This window comes from Delphinapterus leucas, chromosome 11, assembly GCF_059928025.1.
Source record: "Delphinapterus leucas isolate spDelLeu-1000000601 "Yukka" chromosome 11, BTC_Dleu_Yukka2, whole genome shotgun sequence".
Lineage (NCBI taxonomy): Eukaryota > Metazoa > Chordata > Mammalia > Artiodactyla > Monodontidae > Delphinapterus > Delphinapterus leucas.
Genome location: NC_143139.1, coordinates 87246489 through 87273019, shown reverse-complemented (window position 1 = coordinate 87273019; position 26531 = coordinate 87246489). Strand labels below are relative to the sequence as shown.

General features: G+C 35.7%; 1 protein-coding gene across 5 annotated transcripts in view; it reads left to right on the top strand.

The window, feature by feature from the left end:
* CRY1 (cryptochrome circadian regulator 1) overlaps window positions 1–24670 on the top strand; it is a 93250-nt gene extending 68580 nt beyond the window's left edge. For 2 of the 5 annotated variants that reach the window (XM_089921229.1, XM_089921230.1), the window contains 12 exons: window positions 12616–12758; window positions 14835–15019; window positions 15349–15437; window positions 15993–16133; window positions 16216–16527; window positions 17682–17833; window positions 18073–18275; window positions 18374–18469; window positions 22840–22923; window positions 23519–23590; window positions 23666–23769; window positions 24543–24655. In XM_089921229.1, coding sequence (XP_089777355.1) covers window positions 12616–12758; window positions 14835–15019; window positions 15349–15437; window positions 15993–16133; window positions 16216–16527; window positions 17682–17833; window positions 18073–18275; window positions 18374–18469; window positions 22840–22923; window positions 23519–23590; window positions 23666–23769 — 1581 coding nt within the window. In that variant the 3' untranslated portion in view covers window positions 24543–24655. Of the gene's footprint in view, window positions 1–12615; window positions 12759–14834; window positions 15020–15348; window positions 15438–15992; window positions 16134–16215; window positions 16528–17681; window positions 17834–18072; window positions 18276–18373; window positions 18470–22839; window positions 22924–23518; window positions 23591–23665; window positions 23770–24542 lie in introns of all 5 variants that reach the window. The other 3 variants (XM_089921231.1, XM_022599907.3, XM_022599908.3) reach the window with 3 other exon arrangements.
* The last annotated feature ends 1861 nt before the right edge of the window (window positions 24671–26531 follow it).

Genomic DNA, 26531 nt, shown 5'->3' with positions numbered 1-26531 from the left:
TGTATGCTGATTAGAAGAGACACTTTAAATATGAAGAAACATAGTTTGAAATAAAAGAGACTGAGAATGATGTACTTTGTAAGCAGTAAGATAAAGAAGTAGAATTCAAGACAAAATTACCACAGATGAAGAGTAAAGTCTCACATCAAAAATATATAACCTGGACTTCCCTGGTGGCGTAGTAGTTAAGAATCCACCTGGCAAGGCAGGGGACACGGGTTCCTTCCCTGGTCCGGGAAGATCCCACATGCTGTGGAGCAACTAAGCCCATGCACCACAACTACTGAGCCTGCACTCTAGAGCCCGTGAGCCACAGCTACTGAGCCCACATGCCACGACTACTGAAGCCCACATGCCTAGAGCCCGTGTTCCACAAGAGAAGCCACCACAGTGAGAAGCCCGGACACCACAACGAAGAGTAGCCCTGGCTTTCCACAGCTAGAGAAAGCATGCACACAGCAACGAAGACCCAATGCAGCCAAAAAGAAAGAAAGAAGGAAAGAAATGTATTAAAAGAAAAAGTATAACCATCATGAATATGTATTATCTACTAATAGCATAAAAACACATGAATCTCAAACTAATAAAACTAAAGGGAGAAATAGATAAATTCACAATCATAGTTGGTGATTTTTACATCTCATTTATTGATAGAATATACAAAAACTAATAAAGATATGGATGATATGAATAACACTATGAAATCAATTTGATGTAACTGATATTTGTAGAACACTACACCCAAGAACTAGAGGATGCATATTATTTTCTTATGCATATGAAACATTCACCAAGATAGACCATATGTTCAGTCGCAAAACAGTTATCAACAAATTTCAAGACTGAAATCTTACAGAATAATATTCTCTGACCAACAGAATTAAATTAAAATGAATAGCAAAAATGTGTTCTTTCCAAGAAGTTTGATTGAATTACTGTATACATTTACTGTCCTATGTGACAGTTTTATCATTGTTAGAGATTTCAGTAATTAAAATGGGAAACAGAAGCTTAGGTTATTTTCCTTATCAAAACTATGTTCCTTGGAGCCACAATATTATGGTTTTTGTGCTCATGTACATTGCATGTCATAAGGTGAGTGCAGTTTAGGGGATCCTTTCTAATTACAGGAAGGTGCTTCTTTCCTTCAACGCTGTGATCTGACTTGTGACAAATCTGTACTATACACTATGTAAATGACTAACAAGTGAATTGCAAACCAACTGAATGTACAAATCTTAGTGCTGGTGCTGAAATCTCTTCAGAATAGAAGAAATCAGAATAGCTGAAATCTCTTCATCATGATCTCAAAGTTTGTTTCAAAATTTGCAGGCATCAGGTGTCAATCAAAACTGAAGATGAAACAGTAATGAATGTTGAATTCTCATGCTTTAGGTGTAGTTCCTTATTAGAGTTTTTGGTTCTCTGCTATTTTTACCATACTGTTTCATTTAAATTTCCTATAGGCTAACTTCATTTGTGTGATTGAAATAAAATTGCAGTATATAAAAAATAAATAAAATTTAAAATAAAATGAATAGCAAATCTTTGTAACTGAATGATAATGGAAATACGGTATATCAAACATACCGTATTTGAATACGGTATATCAAAATTTATGAGATTCAGCTATAGCAGTGCTTAGAGGAAAATTAATAGCTTTCAATACTCTATTAGAAAAGAATCGAACTAAGTTTCTACCTTAAAAAATAGAGAAAGACAAATTAAACCAATAGTAGAAGAAAGGAGATAATAAAGAGAGGAATGGAAATCAATGAAACTGAAAGCAGACAAACAATAGAGAAAATAAACATGGAATAAACAATTTCTTGTCTCTCGGCTCCAAATCCACCCTTCTTTGCCCTGCTTTGTGATACTGAAGCTGGATGCTGTAAACTTTCTTCCTTTGCTGGCTGGCTTGATTTTAGGTTTTGTCAATAGAAATTGCTGTTGGTTCTTTGTAAGGTCACAGCAGGAGAGAAGGGGCTTTCTTTATGGTATCTTTATACTTTTTTTCTTAGCACCTTAGCCAGCAAATGAGCATGTGGGAGGACCAGTAGCACTTACCTCAGTAGCCCTCACCTCAGTAGCCCTCCTGGACAAGCTCCAGCTCATTCACACCCTCTGGCATATTTCTCTGCCATGCAGTGGACCGATTCTACAGATCAGCTCCAGTCAGCCCATACCCTGCAGGAAGTTTCTCAGCCACCAACTGGGATGTTCCTAGGAACCAGCTCTGGCCCTAGCCCTCTGGCAGGTTTCTTCCCTACAGGGAAGGTTGTTCTTGAGTCAGCACACCCCATACAATGAGGTGTGAATCTCAGCAGCAGGGAAGAAAGGGAACTTTCTTAATTCATTGCTTAATGATTTTCCCTCCATTTAGAGGTGGTAGCTGCTTTTGGACACCTTAGAACAATACTATCCAACAGAAGCTACGTGTGTTATTTAAAATTTTCTAATAGCCACCTTTAAAAAAGAAAAATGTGAAGTTAATTTTTTAGATGTATTTTATTTAACACAGTATGTCTAAAATATTATCTTTTCAATATAAAATCATTACAAAACAAACTATTTTAACCTATTTTTATATGAAGTCTTTGAAATCCACTGCATATTTTATGCTTATAACACATCTCCATTCCAACTAGCCACATTTCAAGTGCTCAGAACCCACTTCAGTGGCAAGTGGTTATCTACCATATTGGACAGTATATAGCCTTAACTCTTCTTCTTTTACTTGCTGACAATTCTTCAGGTTAAATTTTCCCTGTTCAAATTACTAATGTGGTTTCTGTCTACTGACTGAACTCTGATTGATTCAGAGTTCAGTTTTCTTTTGAAAAGATTAATAAAATTGATAAACTCCTAGCAATACTGATCAGGGCCAGAAAGGGAGAAAACACAAATTACCTTAATCAAGAATTAAAAAGGGGACATCACTAGAGTCTCTAAACTTTAAAAACATAATAAAGGATATTGTAAACATCATAATACCAATATATTGTACAACTAAGATGAAATGAAAAATATTCTTGGAAAGTGCAACTTACTAAAATTCTCAGAAGAAAGAGAAATTGAATAGCCCTCTCTTAAAGAAATTGCATTTGTAATTATAAAAACCTTCCAATAAGTAAAACTCCAGTTCCCAGGTGGCTTTACTTGTGAATTCTACCACATATTTAAGAAAGAAATAATACCAGTCTTATGACACTCTTTCAGAAAACAGAGGATAATATTGGGGACACTGAACTTGTTTATGAGGCCAGCATAACTCATACCAAAACCTGATGAACTTTTAAGAAAGAAAAAAAAAAGTATAGCCAAGTGTCCCCCATAACACACACTCAGATATCCTTAATATATTAACAAATAGAATTTAGCAATATTTTAAAATAATACTACATCATGATCAGTGGGGTTTATTTCAAGAATACAAAGTTGGTTCAACATTATAAAATTAACAATCCTATTAATAGAGTAAAGGACAGGGTATTATGATTGTCTCAGTAGATGAAGAAAAATCATTTGACAGAAGTCAACACCCATTTATAATTTTTAAAAACTTTATGCAAACTATATGCAAACTAGGAATAGAAAATTGATAAATATCAATTTGGTAAAGATTGTCCACAAAAAGCATAGCTAACATCATAATTAATTGTGAAACACTGAATGCTTTACACCTAAGATAGGGAGCAAAGCAAGGATATTCACTTTCACCACTTACTGAAAAGTCTAGCCAGTGTAATTAAGAGTAGATAATTAACTTACCAGCTCTCCCTCACCCCCATATCCTCTATCATAGCATCCTATTTTTTTCCTAATAGTTATTACATATTTAATTATTTATTTACCTCTGTAAGTTCCTCAGTAAGTTCCAGGAGGGAGGAGTAGAATTGCTTCACAATACTGTGTTTCTGTTGCGTGAAAAAGTGAATCAGCCATATGCATACACATGTCCCCATATCCCCTCCCTCTTGAGCCTCCTTCCCATCCTCCCTATCCCACCTCTCTAGGTCATCACAAAGCACTGAGCCGATCTCCCTGTGCTATGCTGCTGCTTCCCACCAGCCAACTATTTTACATTTGGTAGTGTATATATGTTGATGGTACTCTCACTTCACCCCAGCTTTGCCCTCCCACCCCATGTCCTCTAGTCCATTTTCTGTGTCTACCTCTTTATTCCTGCCCTGCAACTAGGTTCATCAGTACCATTTTATTTTTTAAGATTCCATATATATGTGTTAGCATACAGTATTTGTTTTTCTGACTTCACGCTGCATGACAGTCTCTAAGTCTATCCACCTCACTACAAATGACTCAATTTCATTTCTTTTTATGGCTGAGTAATATTCCATTGTATATATGTGCCATATCTTCTTTATCCATTCATTTGTCGATGGACATTTAGGTTGGTTCCATGTCCTGGCTATTGTAAATAGTGCTGCAATAAACATTGTGGTACATGTCTCTTTTTGAATTATGGTTTTCTCAGGGTATATGCCCAGTAGTGGGATTGCTGGGTCATATGGTAGTTCTATTTTTAGTTTTTTAAGGAACCTCCGTACTGTTTTCCGTAGTGGTTGTATCAGTTTACATTCCCACCAACAGTGTGGGAGGGTTCCCTTTTCACCACACCCTTTCCAGCATTTATTGTTTCTAGAATTTTTGATAATGGCCATTCTGACTGGCATGAGGTGATACCTCATTGTAGTTTTGATTTGCATTTCTCTAATAATTAGTGATGTTGGGCATCTTTTCATGTGCCTCTTGGCCATCTGTATGTCTTCCTTGGTGAAATGTCTGTTTAGGTCTTCCGCCCATTTTTTAACTGGATTGTATGTTTTTTTGATATTGAGCTCCATGAGCTGTTTGTATATTTTGGAGATTAATCCTTTGTCTGTTGTTTCACTTGCAAATATTTTCTCACATACTGAGGGTTGTCTTTTTGTCTTGTTTATTTTTCCTTTGCTTGCAAAAGCTTTTAAGTTTAATTAAGTTCCATTTGTTTATTTTTGTTTTTATTTCCTTTACTCTAGGAGGTAGGTCAAAGATCTTGCAGTGGCTTATGTCAAAGAGTGTTTTTCCTATGTTTTCCTCCAAGAGTTTATAGTGTCTGGTCTTATATTTAAGTCTTTAATCCATTTGGAGTTTATTTTTGTGTGTGGTGTTAGGGAGTGTTCTAATTTCATTCTTTTACATGTAGCTATCCAGTTTTCCCAGCACCACTTATTGAAGAGGCTGTCTTTTCTCTTTGTCATAAATTAGGTGTCCATATGTGCGTGGGTTTATCTCTGGGCATTCTGTCTTGTACCATTGATCTATATTTCTGTTTTTGTGCCAGTACCATACTGTCTTGAGTACTGTAGCTTTGTGGTATAGTTTGAAGTCAGGGAGCCTGATTCCTCCAACTCCGTTTTTCTTTCTCAAGATTGCTTTGGCTATTCGAGGTCTTTTGTGTTTCCATACGAATTGTAAGATTTTTTTGTTCTGATTCTGTGAAGAACGCCATTGGTAGTCTGATAGGGATTGCATTGAATCTGTAGATTGCTTTGGGTAGTATAGTCATTTTCACAGTATTGATTCTTCCAATCCAAGAACATGGTATATTTCTCCATCTGTTTATGTTATCTTTGATTTCTTTCATCAGTGTTTTATAGTTTTCTGAGTACAAGTCTTTTGCCTCCTCAGGCAGGTTCATTCCTAGGTATTTTATTCTTTTTGTTGCAGTGGTAAATGAGAGTGTTTCCTTAATTTCTCTTTCTGATTTTTCATTGTTGGTGTATAGGAATGCCAGAGATTTCTGTGCATTAATTTTGTATCCTGCAACCTTACCAAATTCACTAATTAGTTCTAGTAGTTTTCTGGTGGCATCTTTAGCATTTTCTAGGTATAGTATCATGTCATTGGCAAACAGTGGCAGTTTTACTTCTTCTTTTCTAATCTGTATTCCTTTTATTTCTTTTTCTTCTCTGATTGCTGTGGCTAGGACTTCCAAAACTATGTTGAATAAGAGTAATGGGAGTAGACATCCTTGTCTTGTTCCTGATCTTAGTGGAAATGCTTTCAGTTTTTCACCATTGAATATGATGCTTACTGTGGGTTTGTCATGTATGGCCTTTAGTGTGTTGAGGTAGGTTCCCTCTATGCCCATTTTCTGGAGAGTTTTTATCATAAATGGGTATTGAATTTTGTCAAAAGCTTTTTCTGCATCTATTGAGATGACCGTATGGTTTTTATTCCTTAATTTGTTAATGTGGTGTATCACATTGACTGATTTGTGTATACTGAAGAATCCTTGCGTCCCTGGGATAAATCCCACTTGATCATGGTGTATCATCCTTTTAATGTATGATTGGATTCAGTTTGCTGGTATTTTGTTGAGGATTTTTGCATCTATGTTCATCAGTGATATTGGTCTATAATTTTCTTTTTTTGTGATACCTTTTTCTGGTTTTGGTATCAGGGTGATGGTGGCTTCGTATAATTAATTTGGGAGTGTTTCTCCCTCTGAAATTTTTTGGAAGAGTTTGAGAAGGATTGGTGTTAGCTTTTCTCTAAATGTTTGATAGAATTCGCCTGTGAAGCCATCTGGTCCTGGACTTTTGTTTGTTGGAAGATTTTTAATTATGGTTTCAATTTCATTACCTGTGATTGGTCTGTTTATATTTTCTAATTCTTCCTGGTTCAGTCTTGGAAAATTGTACCTTTCCAAGAATTTGTCCATTTCTTTGTGGTTGTCCATTTTATTGGCATATAGTTGTTGCAGAGTCTCTTATAATCCTTTGTATTTCTGCAATGTCAGTTGTGATTTCTCCTTTTTCATTTCTTTTTTTAAAAATTTATTTATTTTATTTATTTATTACTTTTGGCTGTGTTGGGTCTTTGTTGCTGTGTGCGGGCTTCCTCTAGTTGTGGCGAGTGGGTGCTGCTCTTTGTTGTGGTGCACGGGCTTCTCATTGCGATGGCTTCTCTTGTCGTGGAGCACGGGCTCTAGAGTGCAGGCTCAGTAGTTGTGGTGCACAGGCTTAGTTGCTCTGCGGCATGTGGGATTTTCCCAGACCAGAACTCAAACCTGTGTCCCCTGCATTGGCAGGTGGATTCTTAACCATTGTGCCACCAGGGAAGCCCCTCCTTTTTCATTTTTAATTTTATTGATTTACATCCTCTCCCTTTCTTCCTTGATGAGTCTGGCTAAGGGTTTATCAATTTTGTTTATCTTCTCAAAGAATCAGCTTTTAGTTTTATTGATCTTTGCTATTGTTTTCTTTGTTTCTATTTCATTTTTTTCTGCTCTGATCATTATGATTTCTTTCCTTCTACTGACTTTGGGTTTTCTTTGTTCTTCTTTCTCTAGTTGTTTTAAGTGTAGGGTTAGATTGTTTATTTGAGATGTTTCTTGTTTCTTGAGGTGAGATTGTATTGCTATAAACTTCCCTCTTAGGACTGCTTTTGCTGCATCCCATAGGTTTCGGGTCCTCGTGTTTTTGTTGTCATTTGTTTCTATGTATTTTTTTAATTTCTTCTTTGATTTCTTCAATGATTTCTTGGTTATTTAGTAGTGCACTGTTTAGCTTCCATGTATTTGTGGGTTTTTTCCTGTAATTGATTTCCAATCTCATAGCGTTGTGGTCAGAAAAGGTGTATGATATGATTTCAGTTTTCCTAAATTTTCCAAGGCTTAATTTGTGACCCAAGATGTGATCTATTCTGGAGAAGTTCCATATGTACTTGAGAAGAAAGTATATTCTGCCACTTTTGGGTGGAGTGTTCTATAAATATCAGTTAGATATATCTGGTCTATTGTATCATTTAAAGCTTGTGTTTCCTTATTTATTTTCTGTTTGGATTATCTGTCCATTGGTGTAAGTGGGGTGTTAAAGTCCCCTGCTATTATTGTATTACTGTCGAATTCTCCTTTCAGGGTTGTTAGCATTTGCCTTATGTATTGAGGTGCTCCTGTGTTGGAGCATAAACATTTATAATTGTTATATCTTCTTCTTGGATAGATCCTTTGATCATTATGTAGCGTCCCTCCTTTCCTCTTGTAACAGTCTCTATTTTATCTGATACGAGTATTGCTACCCAGCTTTCTTGATTTCCATTTGCATGGAATATCTTTCTCCATCCCTTCACTTTCAGCCTGTATGTGTCCCTAGGTCTGAAGTGGGCCTCTTTTAGACAGCATGTATATGGGTCTTGTTTTTGTATCTATTCAGCCAGTCTCTGTCTTTTGGTTGGGGCATTTAGTACATTTACGTTCAAGGTTATGATTGATATGTATGTTCCTATTACCATTTTCTTAATTGTTTTGGGTTTGTTTTTGTGGGTCTTTTTCTTCTCTTGTGTTTCCCACCTAGAGAAATTTCTTTAGCATTTGTTGTAAAGCTGGTTTGGTGGTGCTGAATTCTCTTAGCTTTTGCTTGTCTGAAAAGCTTTTGACTTCTCCATCGAATCTGAGTGAGAGCCTTGCTGGGTAGAGTAATCTTGGTTGTAGGTTTTTCTCTTTCATCACTTTAAGTATATCCTGCCACTCCCTTCTGGCCTGTAGAGTTTCTGCTGAAAAATCAGCTGATAACCTTATGGGGATTTCTTTGTATGTTAGTTTTTGTTTTTCCCTTGCTGCTTTTAATATTTTTTCTTTGAATTTAATTTTTGTTAGTTTGATTAATATGTGTCTCGGTGTGTTTTTCCTACAGTTTATCCTGTATGGGACTCTCTGTGCTTCCTGGGCTTGGGTGACTATTGCCTTTCCCATGTTAGGGAAGTTTTCAACTATAATCTCTTCAGATATTTTCTCAGAGCCTTTCTTTTTCTCTTCTACTTCTGGGACCCCTATGATCCGAATGTTGGTTCATTTAGTGTTGTCCCAGAGGCCTCTGGGATTGTCTTCAATTCTTTTCATTCTTTTTTCTTTATTCTGCTTCTCAGCAGTTATTTCCACCCTTTTGTCCTCCAGCATACTTATTCGTTCTTCTGCCTCAGTTATTCTGCTATTTGATTCCTTCTAGTGTATTTTTCATTTCAGTTATTGTGTTGTTCATCTCTGTTTGTTTGTTCTTTTAGATCTTTGTTAAACATTTTTTGTATTTTCTCAATCTGTACCTCCTTTCTATTTCCGAGATTCTGGATCATCTTTACTATCATTACTCTGAATTCTTTTTTAGGTAGATTGCCTATTTCCTCTTCATTTATTTGGTCTTGTAGGTTTTTACCTTGCTCCTTAAGCTGTGACATATTTTTTTGCCATCTCATTTTTTTTTTTTTTTTTTTTTATGAGTGGGATTGTGTTCCTTTCTTACTGGTTGTTTGGCTGAGGCTTCCAACACTGGAGTTTGTAGGCTATTGGGTAGAGCTGGGTCTTGGTGCTGAGATGAGGACCTCCATGAGACCTCCTCACTCGGATGAATATTCCCTGGGGTCTGAGATTCTCTGTTAGTCCAGTGGTTCGGACTCGGAGTTCCCACCACAGGAGCTTCAGCCTGTCCCCAGGCTCGTGAACCAAGATCCTGCAAACCTCCTGGGGCAGCAAAAAAAATAAAAAGATAAAAAATAACAAAGTAAAAAATAAAATTAGACTAGGAAACTAAGGGATATTTTAGGAAGAATATAAAAGTAAAAATATAGATGAATCAACAACGAGAAGGTACATCAGTACCACAGTAGTAAAAAAGAGAAGGAGGGAAAAGAACAAAAATAGTGGGGGTGCCAGGAGAGGCCTTGGCTCTGGAGGGTGGGGCCTAAGCAAGGGCGGGGTTTGGATGGTGGGCCAGGCCAATGCACAGGACCCACAGGGCTGGAAAAGGCCGTGGGGGGTGGAGCTTAGGCTCAAGGAACAGAAGGGGCCCAGGCATGCCCCCAACCCCTGGTCTCAGAGGTCAGGGGACCTCACCTGGGAGCCCAGCAGGCTTCCTGGGCTCAAGTGGGTGGGGCAAATGCCCTCCTCTCCTGTCCTGCTCCTCTTGTCTGGGAGGGCCCCTGCCACCTGCCTCTCCTGATCTCCCCGGCCTCCCTCCTATGCCCCCAAGGACCTGTGCAGCCTGGAGGGGGCTTTGGAGGGCAGGGGACTGGCCTGGGAGCTCAGCAGGCTCCCGGGGCCTGAGTGGGCAGAGCAATCACCCTCTGCCTCTCTCCCGCTCCTCCCAGATGGCCCCTCCCGCCTGCCTCTCCTGATCTCTCTGGCCTCCCTCCTACTACTCCAAGGACCCATGCTGTCTGGAGGGGGCTTTGGAAGGCAGAGGATTGACCTGGGAGCTCAGCAGGTTCCCTGGCCCGAGGGGCAGGGCTATTGCCCTCTGCTTCTCTCCCACTCCTCCTTCCTGCCTCTCCTGATCTCCCTGGCCTCAGGGGCCCTGATCCTGTCTGACCTCCACTTCTCCTCCCCCCTCAGTCCCCCTACATCCTACCGGTTCACTTTCAGGTTCCTCCTGTCTCCTTTGGCATCAGAGTCCACCACCAGCGGCCGTCAGGCACCCTAGTTGTGGGGAGATGCTAACTCCTCGTCTTTCCACACTGCCATCTTGACTCTGCCCTGAATACTTTTAATGTTTGGGGAACCTTCTCTTCCCTATCTTTTCATTTTTTTCTGGAGAGATGTTCACTAATTTATCCCCAGGGAAGAAGTGAATGATCTCACTGGTGAGTTAATAGAAGGAGTTAGGTGAGTATCACTCATATCATACCTTTTTGCCTATTCAGTTGCAGAGAGCACTTATCCTAGTCCCTTCTTCCATGTAATAAATTTTGTAGGGGCAGCCCACACTGCAAGGAAGGTGCTGCTTATCATTGGGTAGCTAAATCTGTTTACTTCAGGGGTAAAAAATTAGCAAGCTTATCTGTCCTTAAACATAACATGTTTTCTCCAACTTTACTAGTAATGTGGTCTATATATATATATATTTAAATTGAAGTATAGTTGATTTACAATATTGTGTTAATTTCTGCTATACAGCAAAGAGATTCAGTTATACATATATACATTCTTTTTATATATTATTTTCCATTATGGTTTATCATAGGATATTGAATATAGTTCTCTGTGCTATACAGTAGGACCTTGTTGTTTATCCATTTTATGTATAATAGCCTACTTCTGCTAACCCCAACCTCCTACTCCATCCTTCCCCCCAACCTCCTCCCCCTTGGCAACCACAAGGTTGTTCTCTATGTCCATGAGTCTGTTTCTGTTTCATAGGTTCATTTGTGTCATATTTTAGATTCCATGTAAAAGAGATATCATGTGGTATTTGTCTTTCTCTTTCTGACTTACTTCACTTAGTATGATAATCTCTAGTTGCATCCATGTTGCTGCAAATGGCATTATTTCATTCTTTTTTATGGCTGAGTAGTATTCTGTTGTATATATGTACCACATCTTCTTTATCCATTCATTTGTCAGTGGACATTAGGTTGTTTCCATGTCTTGGCTATTGTGAATAGTGCTGCTATGAACATGGGGTGCATGTATCTTTTTTAATTAGAGTTTTGTCTGGATATATGCCCAGGAGTGCCACTGCTGGATCATATGATAATTCTATTTTTAGTTTTCTGAGGAAACCTTCATGCTGTTTTCCATAGTGGCTGTACCAACTTACATTCCTACCAGCAGTATAGGAGGATTCCCTTTCCTCCATATCCTCTCCAGCATTTGTAGACTTTTCAGTGATGGCCATCTGACCATCAGAATCAGTGCAAAGTGATACCTCATTGTAGTTTAGATTTATATTTCTTTAATTATTAGCGATGTTGAGCACCTTTTCATGTGCCTGTTGGCCATTTGTATTTCTTCTTTGGAGGAATTGTCTATTTAGGTCTGCTGCCCATTTTTTAATTGGGTTATTTGGGTTTTTTTCTGTTGAGTTGTATGAGCTGTTTGTATTAAGCCCTTGTTAGTTGCATTATTTGCAAATATTTTCTCCCACTCTGTAGGTTATCTTTTCATTCTGTTTATGGTTTCCTTTGCTGTGCAAAAGCTTGTAAGTTTCATTAGGTCCCATTTGTTTATTTTTGTTTTTATTTCAGTTGCCTTGGGAGACTGTGTGATCTATATTTTTACCTTTAGTTTTCTGACTTATATTCCCTTCCTTTTCAAAAAGGGAAAAGGGGAGGGAGTGTTATTGACTTGTTCTAAATTCCAACATTTACTAACTAAAAACTAAATATTTATTTGTCAAAAAAATCATAGAATTAAATTACAAACTATTTAGGAAAAAAAGTGACACAGGTGATAGAGAAGGTTTGCTATCATTAAAATATAAGGAGCTCTTACAAATCCTTAAGAGAAAAATTAACTGCGATAGAAACCCAAGAAAACATAAGCTGCAACCCACAAAGTAAGAAATATACAAATGGCTAGTAATAATGACAGCTATCATTCACTGAGGACTTACTATGTACTATGTCCTAAACAATTTATATGCATTGACTCATTTAATCTTTCAGCAACTTGGTAACATGTTATTTTTTTCCATTTTATCATGACAAACACTTATATATAGTGTTTGTTATATACTAGGTAGCATTGGAGCTTTTCACTTTTTTCCAGCCTATGTCATTATAATAGAAAAACTAATTGTTAAAATTTATGTATGTTTTTGCCCCTTTCTTTTATTTTAGGAATGGAACATTACTAAACTTTCAATTGAATATGATTCTGAGCCCTTTGGAAAGGAACGAGATGCAGCTATTAAGAAACTGGCTACTGAAGCTGGGGTAGAAGTAATTGTACGAATTTCACATACATTATATGACCTAGACAAGTAAGTTTTTTTAATGGTAAAATACATATAATATTTTTCATCTTAACCACTTTTAAGTGTACATTTCAGTGGTTTTAAGTACATAGAAAATGTACTGTGGGAATGTACTGTGGGACTAGTTTATAAAGTGGAAATAAAAACATACATAATAGACTTGTGGTAGAATTAAGTGAATATATGTCAAACCCTTAGCATTTTATTTAACCTCTGTGATTTTTGTTTACCCAGTGACAGATACCAAAATTACAGACATAAGTACATAAGATAAACATACTCAGAATTTCAATGTCAAAACTATTAAAAGCATCACACAGTTACCTTTGACTGTTCTAACTCAGCCTACTAACTTACCTTTCTGGGCTCTTAGCAATGTTAATTTTATAGTTTATATGACATACATAGCCACAAACTGCCTTGATATATTTTACATGATTGTCATAAGTTATTTTATTTTATGTGTGTATATCTAGTCTCTGGATTTTAAGTCCATATGCAAATTTTACGTAATATTACATAGTCTTCTGAAAAATGGTATAATATCTTATTTCTCAAAGTATATTTCCTGGACTATCAGTTTTTGGTGATGCTTTGTCCAACAAAGATTCCGTGGTCAAGTTTAAATTTAGAAAGCTTTATATGCTGTAAGATTTGAAGGTTCATAAGATTTGTTAACATTAACCTTTAGCATACTATCATCCTTACAAGTGCTGAAATCTCACAATTTACGTACCTTTTAAATTATTTTACTTTTTTATTTTCACATTTTGTCAAGTTAATAAAACTAATTCTGTAAGTAACACAACAAGCTAGTTAATTTTATTCCAAGTGTATCAAAATATTGTGGTTCGATTCAGTCAAGGGTCTTACTTGATATTAAGCCAGAAGTCATATATCCTTCGATAATAAACTTGCCTTCTAGTTTACCAGATTTCTTAACTTTAGAGAGCTGATAGCAAGGAGGCAAAATAAGATAAGAGCAATTGCTTTAAGTGGGAAACTCAGTGTTGTGCATAAAATTGGAATGTTTGTTAGATTGAGTGTGAGTATTTACCACATATAATCCATCATATAAAAATGTAACATATAGAAAACATTTTTTCTAAGATTTTTGTTCTGCTTCTGTTATGTAATTAGCAGTGTCCTCAGTAGTGCCATTGTAGTATCATTATAGTGGACAAATTTCATTATGACCCTATATATAAACTCAAAGTGTTACACCAAAGCAAAATTACTAAAAGCAGAGAGCATAGTTTTTATGGTGGTTACTTTCTGTATGTACAACTGATACATAATTATATGTGGTATAATGAAAACTGTATTATATTTGGATTAAGAAAACTTTGATTTGCTATTTATTAGTTATGTGACCTTGACTATTAAATTCTCTTGAGGCTTCAGTTGCTGATGCATAAAACGATGGAGTTGGATTTTACCAATAATTTTTTACTAAGGCTAAATGCTAGTAAGCAAATGGCCATAGTGAAAAAGAATAATTGGTATTTCCAAATTGTGTCTAATTCAGACTACCATTGGTAAGACTTATCTTTCCTTTTAGTATTACTTAATTGAGAAATTAGTGATCAGTATCACTAATATATAAAATATATACATGAGATACGTATGCTGACATTTAACAAAAACATGAGCACAATAGAAAATAGCAAGTGATTATCATGACAGTAATATAGAATCCTAATTAATGAGACTTGCTGATTGCTCCTTGGTATAATATTGGCCTGGTTTAGTTTTTATTGATGATTAAGAGATTCTTTGAGCTGTGTTGTGGTATGTTTTTATATTTCCATATATATTATTTTTTGTTTTTGCCTTTAGGCTTATTTAGCCACTTGTTTTTCCACTCATAGGTGCTTAATTCCCTTTGTCTTAAAAGTTTTGATATTTGCATACACTATATTTTTGATACCTAGCAGATGTCTATAAAATGAAGAGAATGATTTTTAGATTTGTTAATTATTTTAACAAGTTTCTTGGTCCTTAAGCCTTTTCAGAATTTATCAATCAAAATGTATTGTCCTTTTTTTAATACTAACAGCATTTTACTAACTTTTGTAATAGGATCATAGAACTAAATGGTGGACAACCACCTCTTACTTATAAAAGATTCCAGACTCTCATCAGCAAAATGGAACCACTAGAGATACCAGTAGAGACAATTACTTCAGAAGTGATAGAAAAGTGCACAACTCCTCTGTCTGATGACCATGATGAGAAATATGGAGTCCCTTCACTGGAAGAACTAGGTAGGTGTAAACGGTAATACATGTGGAGCTTAAGAGTTAATAAACCATTCAGAAAAATCCCACTTCTAATTTGTCATGTAAAGTATTTTGCACTAAAAGGAAAAGAAAGGAGAAAAAAGAAAAGAAAGTCTGAAACTAAGAAGTGATAAATCTGTGCGTTATTTATGTGTTCTATAAATATGTGGTCTATCTGTTATCACCTTAAAATGTACATCTTAAAGAACAGAGACCATGTTATATATCATCTATTTGTGAGGACCTATCCAGGGCTGTCATTTCATTTTTATGCTACTGTCAATTTTTTTTCTTTTCTTTTCTTTTTTTTTTAGGTTTTGATACAGATGGCTTATCTTCTGCAGTGTGGCCAGGCGGAGAAACTGAAGCACTTACACGTTTGGAAAGGCATTTGGAAAGAAAAGTATGATAATACAGATGATGTTTATATTGTCAAACTGGCATTTTAAAAATAATTTCACTCTTTTTTAAAAACAAAAAAATAGACTGTTGAAAAAGAAGGATTGAGAGAAATAGTTAAAATAGAACAATCCTAATTGTTTGAAAATTAACAACTATCTCTTCATTTAAATACCCTTCTTCCTCCTCTTCTTCTTATTTCCTCTTTAGCTACTATCAATACTACCCCTTCTATTCTTTCTTTGTAAGCTGGTATCTGATGACTATAACTTTGAAGCTAGGATAGAGTTCTTCTATTTCATATTTTTCTCAATGTCAGAGAGACAGATTGAAGGTGCTCTCAGCCTTGTGTTAGGAATTTACTGCATGAGGATGGCTAAAACAAAAGAATGATCACTTTTATCTTGCTTGTTTTTTATTAAAATCTGTCATTTGTGGCTAGAAAAATGATATTTTATTTTCCAAGCCCTATGTAACTTTAAAAAAAATCTCAACTTTAAACAATCTTTTAAAATGGAAAAGGCAATTAGTTAGCATAATTTTCTCTGTGTGTTTTCAGGCTTGGGTGGCAAACTTTGAAAGACCTCGAATGAATGCGAATTCCCTGCTCGCTAGCCCTACTGGACTCAGTCCTTATCTCCGATTTGGTTGTTTGTCATGTCGACTGTTTTACTTCAAACTGACAGATCTCTACAAAAAGGTATTATCTGGAACTGGAGCTTATTTTTCAAAATACTTTTTTCTTAAATTGCTGATAATACTTCTTTGCTTTTTAATCTTAGGTAAAAAAGAACAGTTCCCCTCCCCTTTCCCTTTATGGGCAACTGTTATGGCGTGAATTTTTCTATACAGCAGCAACAAATAATCCACGCTTTGACAAAATGGAAGGAAATCCCATCTGTGTTCAGATTCCTTGGGATAAGAATCCTGAGGCTTTAGCGAAATGGGCAGAAGGACGGACAGGCTTTCCATGGATTGATGCCATCATGACACAGCTTCGTCAGGAGGGTTGGATCCATCATTTAGCCAGACATGCAGTTGCTTGCTTCCTGACACGAGGTGACCTGTGGATTAGTTGGGAAGAAGGAATGAAGGTAAGTGTTTTTCCAACTAATGTAGTATGGCCTTATTCTGAAGAACTCTATACCTTTATAAAACAATTCCTAAAAATTGTCTGCTATGTAGATTCATTTATAGTCTAATTTTTTCAATAGAAAAGCATTTAATTCTCATCATACAGACACACTTTTGGGGAGCAGAATGGCATAATCAGATAGGAGAACTGGTGAAAAATGGTTCATTTAACCTGAAGTCATTTCAGTGGCTAAATCAGCCTAGCCATCAAGGGAGCTGTAAGATTTAATACTCTGGACTTATTGGGTCGATATATATTTATAGGTGATCATTTCTGTCACATAAAGGATTCATCTGAGTTCTTAGAAATAGCAAATTTGTTTTATAAATTTTAAGCTATAAATCATTTCATCTCACTTCAATACCATAGCTTTTTAGTCATAATTATATTATGTAATGTGAAGCATACAACATTTTGTGACATCTTTTGGTTATATATAATAGGACTTAAATATATGTTTTACCTTCCTGCCTATATCATAAATTTCCCCTATCCAAAGACCATTTCTGATCCTATGTTTTTTTACATCTCCTGTATTTCCTAGTACAAAGTTGTGCATGAGGTAGATGTACAGCACACAACGAATTTATAAAAAATAATTTAATTCTATTTCTCTTTTGGATCAAGGAATCCCAAATTTAAACTGTATAATACTAATGAATTTTTAAAGGTCATTTGTATTTGATTGCTCCCATTATGTAGGCCAATGTACTAAGCTTCTAAGTTTTTGTTGGTGGTTTATTTGGTAGCATTTTTGCATTCTTGAAAGTGTTTACTGCTTTTTCTTCCAGTTTTTTAATCTTCTCATATCCCATCTTATCCTTTTAAATTGGTGACTTTAATAACTTTTACTCTCCCCTCTTCCAGTAACACTGCAAAGATTAGAATAGTAAATTCTATTCAGAAATCTATATATTACTAATATGTTTCTTTCCCTGAAATAACTCATTATAGAATAGAACACAGACAAGGAAGCTAACTTTGGAATGTTTAATTTTACAGCTCTGTGCTAGATTTTCTTGCCTTGACTTTTGATCTACAGAGACCTGGAAAAATGCTTGCTTTGAGAATTATGTGTGTGCAAACTAATTGTGATTACTGTTACTTCCGAAGGTATTTGAAGAATTATTACTTGATGCAGATTGGAGCATAAATGCTGGAAGTTGGATGTGGCTGTCTTGTAGTTCCTTTTTCCAACAGTTTTTTCACTGCTATTGCCCTGTTGGTTTTGGTAGGAGAACAGATCCCAATGGAGACTATATCAGGTAAATCAAGAATGATTATTATTCAGTTTGGAATAGCTAATCTAGGAAGAACTTTTCATGTTTAAGCAACATGAAAAGTGGGTATTCCCCACTCATCATGGGCAGCAGAGATGAGCATAAGGGTAACAAATCATTTAAATGGTATTGATTTGATTTTGGTCATTCATAGCTAATAAATAGTTTGTTATAATTTGCTTATAGTTCATTTTATTAATAATTTTTCTTCCTTCTCCCAAAAGACGTTATTTGCCTGTCCTAAGAGGCTTCCCTGCAAAATATATCTATGATCCCTGGAATGCACCAGAAGGTATTCAAAAGGTAGCCAAATGTTTGATAGGAGTTAATTACCCTAAACCAATGGTGAACCATGCTGAGGCAAGCCGTTTGAATATTGAGAGGATGAAACAGATCTATCAGCAGCTTTCACGATACAGAGGACTAGGTATGTCAGTAAATGCCTTTGATTTGTTTCTTTGGCAGCTGTTTATGTACCCATCCTTGAACTTGATCATAACTTAATAGGAAATTTTTTCCCTTTAGGTCTTCTTGCATCAGTGCCATCTAATCCTAATGGGAATGGAGGCCTCATGGGGTATTCTCCTGGAGAAAATATCCCAGGTTATAGCAGCAGTGGAAGTAAGTGAAAAGGAAATTTCTGTACTTAGTAACATAAAGAGATTAATTATAAATATATTGTTTATCGTACCTCACTATAATATGTTTTTTAAAATCTATCTTTAAATTGTGTAATAGGTTCCTTGTACACATGCATACATGTACATATACATACACACATACCCTCACTCCATTAGTGACATTTTAGAGATAGAAACATCATTATATATGGTGGAATTGGGTCAAGGTAAAGATCTTCTTGCAAACTGAACGAGGTTAGCAATTTTTAAGGATAAAATGAAACTGAAATGTTATATATTCAGAATGGTCATTATTTTTTACTCCCTTTAAGTATATATCAGCTATAAGGTAATTAGTTAAGAAGGTCAGAGGCCCTGTGAACGTGGCCAAAAGATTTATCACGCACATGCATAGGGCCTCTAGTCCTTTTGCACATGAGTTTTTTCTTACAAAGCCTGGTCTATAATGGTTTTCTTTGTGATATATATAGTTAGTTGCCACATATGTTCTTAATATGTGTCAAGAAGTCAGTATGTATTGGAAATTTGAATCATATCAATTTTCAAAGGTTCTAACCAAAAATAGCATGAAGCTAATTAATTTGATTAAAAACAAGCCTGAATGGCTGGACTTATTACTTTCTGTTTGGTCATGTAAGGGGATAAAAACATCCATATTCTAAATTCTAAAACGTCATTTTGTGGTTTGGAAATAAGGTTTTTTTGGTATATCAGTTATAGGTAGTAAAATAAATAATTCTGCATGGTTACTAAAAGGCAAAAAAAAACCCACCAAGGCTGCATTAGAGGAATGCTTATTTTTTTTTAAAAAAAGAAGTCAGCTATTCAAAATTTGATATTAAGAATAACACCTTTAACAAATTGAACCTTTCTGAATTCAGAAATATTTTGCATACTTTTGAGAGCATCAACAATTAGCTTAAGGAGAAAGGAACGAAAGCACTCATATCTTGACTGCCTACTTTGTGCCTAAGTATGAGGGGATTTTGGCCACATACTCACAATAACCTTGAGGGGTGGTGGTAGGCTTCTCATTTTATGATTGGGAAAATTAGCCTAGAAGAGTTAGGTAACTTAACCAAGATCCCACAGTTAGTAAGTAGTTGAGCTAAGATTCAGATCCAAGTCTAACTAGTCCTAAAGTTCATACTCTTTCCTGTATCACTGGGTCTCCCCTGCAAATGTAATACCAAATGTAGTGTTCATAAGACAAAATATTTTATTACTGGAACGTGTTTCACCTGCATTCAAATTGTTGCTAATGATGGCAGTATACTTCAAAAATGTTCTTTCTCAGCGTCTCCTACAATTTGAAGTAAACTTTAACAAGGTAGCATTTCAAAAGTTCTATCAGATTTATTATGCAGTTCACAGACTGCCTCTTTTGCCCACACATGAGTTTGAGGGACAGAAGTTCTGTGAAGCAGTGAGATAACAAGCAGGTGGCAGAGGGTGGAAAGCAACAGACTCCAGTTACCTAGCTAATGGATGATGATGGTACATACTGTTTCTTAGTCCAAATCTGTATTTATCTGCAAAACTAATCATGTTAGCAAGTTAAACTGGAATAATTTTGCTTCACAAATTTATAAACATGATGTTTTGTGATAGGATTAATAAATCTTGAAAGTAGTTTAATCATGTAAATATTTGCCTATAACACACTTTGTAGCTAGGTGCTTAGAGGCTTTCAAAAGACATAGAAGACATAAAAGCTACATAGAGCTTAGAGTCTAAATGGGGGTGTGGAAGGGGGTAAAAAAAAAATGAAAAAAGTGATAAATTGTAAGACACTGCCTCCTCATGCAATAGGAAAAAAGGGAGTTGAAGGAACTAGGAAACTTTTCTTAGAAGATGGTGGGGGACTTCCCTGGTGGTGCAGTGGTTAAGAATCTGCCTGCCAGTGCAGGGAACATGGGTTCAAGCCCTGGTCAGGGAAGATCCCACACGCTGCAGAACAACTAAGCTGGTGTGCCACAATTACTGAGCCTGTGCTCTGGAGCCCGTGAGCCACAACTACTGAGCCCATGTGCCACAACTACAGAAGCCCACGTGCCTAGAGCCCGTGCTCTGCAACAAGAGAAGCCACCGCAATGAGAAGCCCATGGACCACAATGAAGAGTATCCCCCACTCACCACAGCTAGAGAAAGCCCGCACACAGCAACAAAGACCCAATGCAGCCAAAAATAAATAAATAAATAAATAAATATTTTTTAAAAAGAAGAAGATGGTGGGGTGGGTAGCATTTAAGTAGGCAGATGAAGGAGAGAGCATTGTAGACCTGAAAATGGGAGTGATTATGGCAAGATCCTTAGGATACTATGCTGTTAAGAATTTCTCCCTTCAGGTTTCTGTTCCATTTGAAAGGACTTACATGGGGACTTCCCTGGTGGCGCAGTGGTTAAGAATCTGTCTGCCAATGTAGGGGACATGGGTTCGATCCTTGGTCCAGGAAGATCCCACATACCACAGAGCAGCCAAGCCCACACGCCACAACTACTGAAGCCCGCATGCCCTAGAGCCTGCATGCTGCAACTACTGAGCCTGCGTGCTGCAACTACAGAAACCGGCACACCTAGAGCCAGCGCTTCACAACAAGAGAAGCCACCGCAACGAGAAGCCCACGCACTGCAACAAAGAGTAACTCGAGCTCACCGCAACTAGAGAAAGCCTGTGCGCAGCAATGAAGACCCAACGCAGCCAAAAAATAAATTAAAAAAATTTTTTAAATGCTAGAAAGGACTATACTTCGGAAGCGTATCCCTTAATGCCCCATACTTACCCTATTCGTAGGCTTTTATTTACAGTGTCTTAAAGGCATTTCAAAGGGCAAGATTCTTTATGATTTAAGTTTTTTAATGACTATGCAAAAATTCTTAATCTCTGCAACAGAAACTGCATTTTTGTCCTCTCATTTTTGTAGACTTTTTGTGCTCAGGAAAGGAATAAACTAACATACATAGATGTCTTGAGGTATTTTTGTTCTTATAATAAAGCAGACTACTAAAATTTTTTCTATTATAAAATACCTGTTCAGCATTATTAGTTATTGGGGAAATGCAAATTAAAACTACTAAGAGATAGGACTTCACACCTACTTAGGGTGACCAGTTATCACTGACTGCCTGGCATTGAGGAGTTTCTTGGGACACAGTACTTTCCATGCTAACACTTGAAGAGTCCCAAACTGGGATGAGTTGGTCACCCTATAACCACTAGAGTGGTTGAAATAAAAAAGACAGACAGTAACAAGTGTGTGGAGGATGTGAAGAAACTGGAATGCTCATACATTGCTGAGAGGTAGGGTGTAAAACAGTGAAGCCATTTTGGGAAGCAGTTTGGCAGTTTCTTAAAAGCTAAACATAAATTTAACATACAACCCATAAATTCCATTCCTAAGTGTCTATCCAAAGGAAGTGAAAATATGTCTACACAGAGACTTATATGTGAATGTTTATAATAGCTTTATTCATGATAGTCAAAATGGAGTATATCCATACAATGGAATATTAATTCATAAAAAGGAACAAAATGCTGATATATGCTACAACATGGATAAATCTCAAAAATATTATGTTAAGTTAAAGAAGCCAGACACAAAAGACCACATGCTGCATGATTCCACTTATATGAACTAGTGAGGAAAGTCGTGTTTTTAAAAGAGAAATTAGATTAGTGCCTACCTTAGGCTTATAGGTAGGAATGGAGAATGAAAGCAAATGGACATGAGGGATCTTTTGGATGTGATGAAAGTGTTCTAAAGCTGGATTATGCTGGTGATTACACAACTCTGTAAATTAACTAAAAATTATTGAACTGTACCCTTAAAACAGTTGAATTTTATGGTATATAAATTATTCCTCAAAACTGCTTTAAAAAACTATTCACTATAGACAGTTTAGAAAATTCAGAAAAATAGAAAATAACAATAAAAATCAAATAAATACGATAATTGAAAAATGTATTTGTTGAAGTTTTTTTAATTGTAAAATATGCACAACATAAAATTTAGCATTTTAACCATTTTAAATATACAATTCAGTGGAATTAAGTACCTTCACATTATTTTGTGAATATTTCAGTAGAGTTGTGCAAAGATGCATGATGACAAGTATCGCTACTAGGGGAAGCCCTGATGATGGTAAGACCAGTAGCAGCGCCATTCAGCGGTGAATTTGCCACAGTCCAGAGTCTGGCCTTCAGCCTTACAAGTCTAAAGCCTGAACGTTTGCTATAATTAGTGGTGACCATTCTGTGAATGACAGACTAGAAATTTTAAAATCATATGAATTAAAATATCAACAAGGAACATTAGTTTATTAGCTTATGGTGGAAATATTCCTTTCCAGAAGTCCTCATCCTTGATCGGGCATTCACTTTCCCAATTTTGAGTACCCGAAAAGCTGAATTCTTTATCCAGAGAAATGTGATAAGTATGAAGTTACACTAAAAATAAGTAGATTGTCTTGTTCGGGCCATCATGCAACCACTCCTAGGGGTAGGATCCTCATATTTTTCCGTAATGTTTTCTCTAGAATCTACTTTTCTGTGCTAACCCATTCTCCTATAACATTTTTTCTTTTTAGGAGAGTTGATACAATTTTACAGGCTAGGTAACTGCTCCTTTGTTTAACTCTCATCTGGCAGGACCGTATTCCCTTACTGTATCTCCAAGGACATATGTTTTAGATAGGTGCTGAGGGAGGAGGAGGTGAAGGAAGGATGTATATCTCACTGATGCCCTGTGTTTTGACTTCATGATCAAGTGTCTAATTGTCATCCAGTAAAGAAGTGTTTTTTAGAAAATGATTATCAGTGATTTTGCCCTTGAACAGTCGATATTTCTATGACCCTAAATTTAAGGACAAGTTAAGTTTTCCTGATTTGGGTATGAGTTTTGGTTCATATGAAGGGTTGTGGATTAATCCTAAAACGCACAATACAAATACTAAAAATTAGATTTGTAATCGTAATACATACAACTTGAAATTAGTTTAAGTAATTTTACTATGTTTAACATACTAACAGGTTGCACTCCAGGGAGTGGTATTTTACATTATGCTCATGGAGATAGTCAGCAAACTCACCTATTAAAGCAAGGTAAGAATGTAGCATTCGAGCATACTCTTCTTCTCACCTTTCTTATCTTAAGCATACATTTTTTTAAATGTGTAGGAAGAAGCTCCACGTGCACTGGCCTCAGCAGTGGGAAACGTCCTAGTCAGGAAGAGGACACACAGAGTATTGGTCCTAAAGTCCAGAGACAGAGCACTAACTAGGTAAATATTTTAGAGCTTTATTTCTTGCTTTAGCGGAGTGTATAATCAACATAAATTAATATAATTTCCAAAATGGAGCTAATCTCTATTTTCAAACCAGAGAACCTGAGGCATAAATTTTTCAGTGATTGTTACAAAATCAGTTAATTCTTAGACAAGAGAAATGTATCTGTAGTGGACAAAGTGCTGTACTCAGTTTTATGGTCATCTGAACTGATGATCTTCAAATTTGAAAAGCTTATGATGTCATGCTCAGGTTTTTCCTCAGAAAAAGCCATCCTTTTCATTTCCTTCCTGTGTGACCAGGAGTCTAAAACAATTAAAGTGACTTTTTTATTTTAGTGGTATTAATATAATCCCCTTATGAAAATTTCCCCAAATCTTCTCTTGATTTTATAAATTTCTTTTATTTATTGTGATACTTCTAAAATCTAAATTATTTCCAGTTTGGGAATAGTTTAAGTTTTTTTAAAATGTTGGCCGTTTTTGGAAGTGTCAGAAAGCCATGCCTGTATTCAGTTCAACTGGTTATGGGATACTATTTTGTGATTTAAATTTATATGAAAAGTATTCATATAGTGCATTTGCCAGTTTTTAAAGACTTCTGTTTCTTCAGTTATCTTGAACTGTTTACGTTTTTAAAATCATTGCTATTTTTTAATACCAATATAATTAGTCTGTAAATTTCTTGAAGATCAATAAACAGTCATCAGATTTTTGTCATTCCTTGCAATCAAGCTTTACCCAGTTTTTTTTTTTTCCTTAAATCACAGAAAACATTCAGAAGGAATACCGTTGCAGCAGAAATTGGTGGGCAGTTCAGTACTTTTTCAGTTAAATTATTTTAAAATGTTCTTCATTAATGGAAAACAGTTACATATTGAAATGCATTATTTCTAATAACATTTCTGTAGTTTTTAACTTTTTAATGAATTTGACATAGGACAAATGGTAATTTGTATATAAAGAACTTGGTAAAAGAATTTGCTTAATGTAAATATGAATAGTCACAATTAGTATAGACCCATCAATATATTTTTGATAATCTTTCATGTATGGTAAAAATTAAAGTGGCAAACTGATATTCTGATATAAAAATCAAAGTTTTGAGAGTCAGTGTGAGAATATAGGATTTTAGACTTTCTTAAAAGACTTTGTTAAAATTTTAAGACAGAATTTTTCTTGACATCATTATTTGGTCTAACTTTGAACTCTTTGACAATAATGTTTCAGAAAACATGTGTAATCAAAATTGGTAGTTGTAGCCTCCATTAACATAGACAATATATATTTTAAAGCTTCATGTATGCCTGTTTTGACCCAAAGTTGTGGATATCATAGTATCATGTGTAAAGTTCTTCTTGTCTCCCTTTCTTTGTTCAGTTACAGCTAAAGTGACTTTGTTATTAAAGTATATGCATATATGGAATCCTGTGTACTTGGTGGTTGCTTTTCTTTTTTTCCTTTCCTTTTTTAAAAATTTTTTGTTTGTTTTAGGTAAGGGGGAGAGCATTGGTATGTGAGATGTGATCACAAATTAGAGACAGATTCTGTAAACTACATGTCACCATTCTGAATGAAGAAACAGCTAATATATATTTAGTAAAATACTTTTCAAAATTATTCCAAGTAAGAATACTACCTTCCAAATACTTTGTACTTTTAAAAATAAAGTTATCTATAAGAAAGATTTAAAACCAAAGAGATTTTTTTCAAGTAATTGGGCTTATAACTCTGAGTTAGTCAGTATGGGGTAGCAGTTAAGAGTGTGGGCCCTGGAGTCAAATGCCTGGCTCTGTCACTCATTAGCTTTGAGATCTTGGGCAATTATTAACCTTTTGTGCTTCTTTTTTCTCTTCTATAAAAAGTGAGGATGAGAGTAGTATCTGCTTCATACTACATATGAAATGCTCATAACAGTGCCTGGCATGTGGTAGGATGCTCAGTAAATATTAGCTACAGGATTGCTGTTCTGTGTAGCTAGCTCCCTGGAATGTGCAGTGCATAGTCTGCATAACTGCCCACTGCAGCTCTGGTTAGCTGCCATTATTGTTATCATTATTATTATCCCTTTACTGTTCTCCAGTAGGCCAGTTCTTACCATTTGGAATTATAACCATTGGCTTTTGTTTTCCCATCTTTATTATGATGTTCAGTGTGGTAATTGTATTTAAAGAACTCAAAATAAATTTGAGTCAGAAATCCAGAAACAATCATTTTTATTTTTAGATGATACACATTTTAAAAAGTATCCTGGATAATGAATTAATACTGATCAATAAATTCATTACTGAGAAAGAAATGAGATGAAAGAAAGAAAATGAAAGAAAAAACTGCCTTATCTTCTTTTATCACTGTTAATAAGGAGTAATATTTTGTTTTTCACACCTGTACTTTACATCCTGCTCTTTGGACCTGATTGTACTATACAGAATTGAGAAATTCATTGACTTGGAATTTACCATCACCATTTGGGGAATAAAAGATGCAGTGTTCATATGAATAAATCAGTATTTTAGTAAAAGAACACTATTTCAACATAGGCACTGATATTTTACTTTTAAATGTAGAAGGATTTTCATATGTTTGGGGGGTGGGGTGGGGAAAGCTTTTTTCAGTTTGGTCTAAATTGTGACTAAAACAAAAAAATCACCAAAAGGGAAAGAGAGGTATCAATCAATGTGCTCCAACTGAGCAAATGCACTATGTTTAAATACAGTGTTGTGCCCCTAACTGGAAGGGTTAGTGTTCTAAAAACCCTA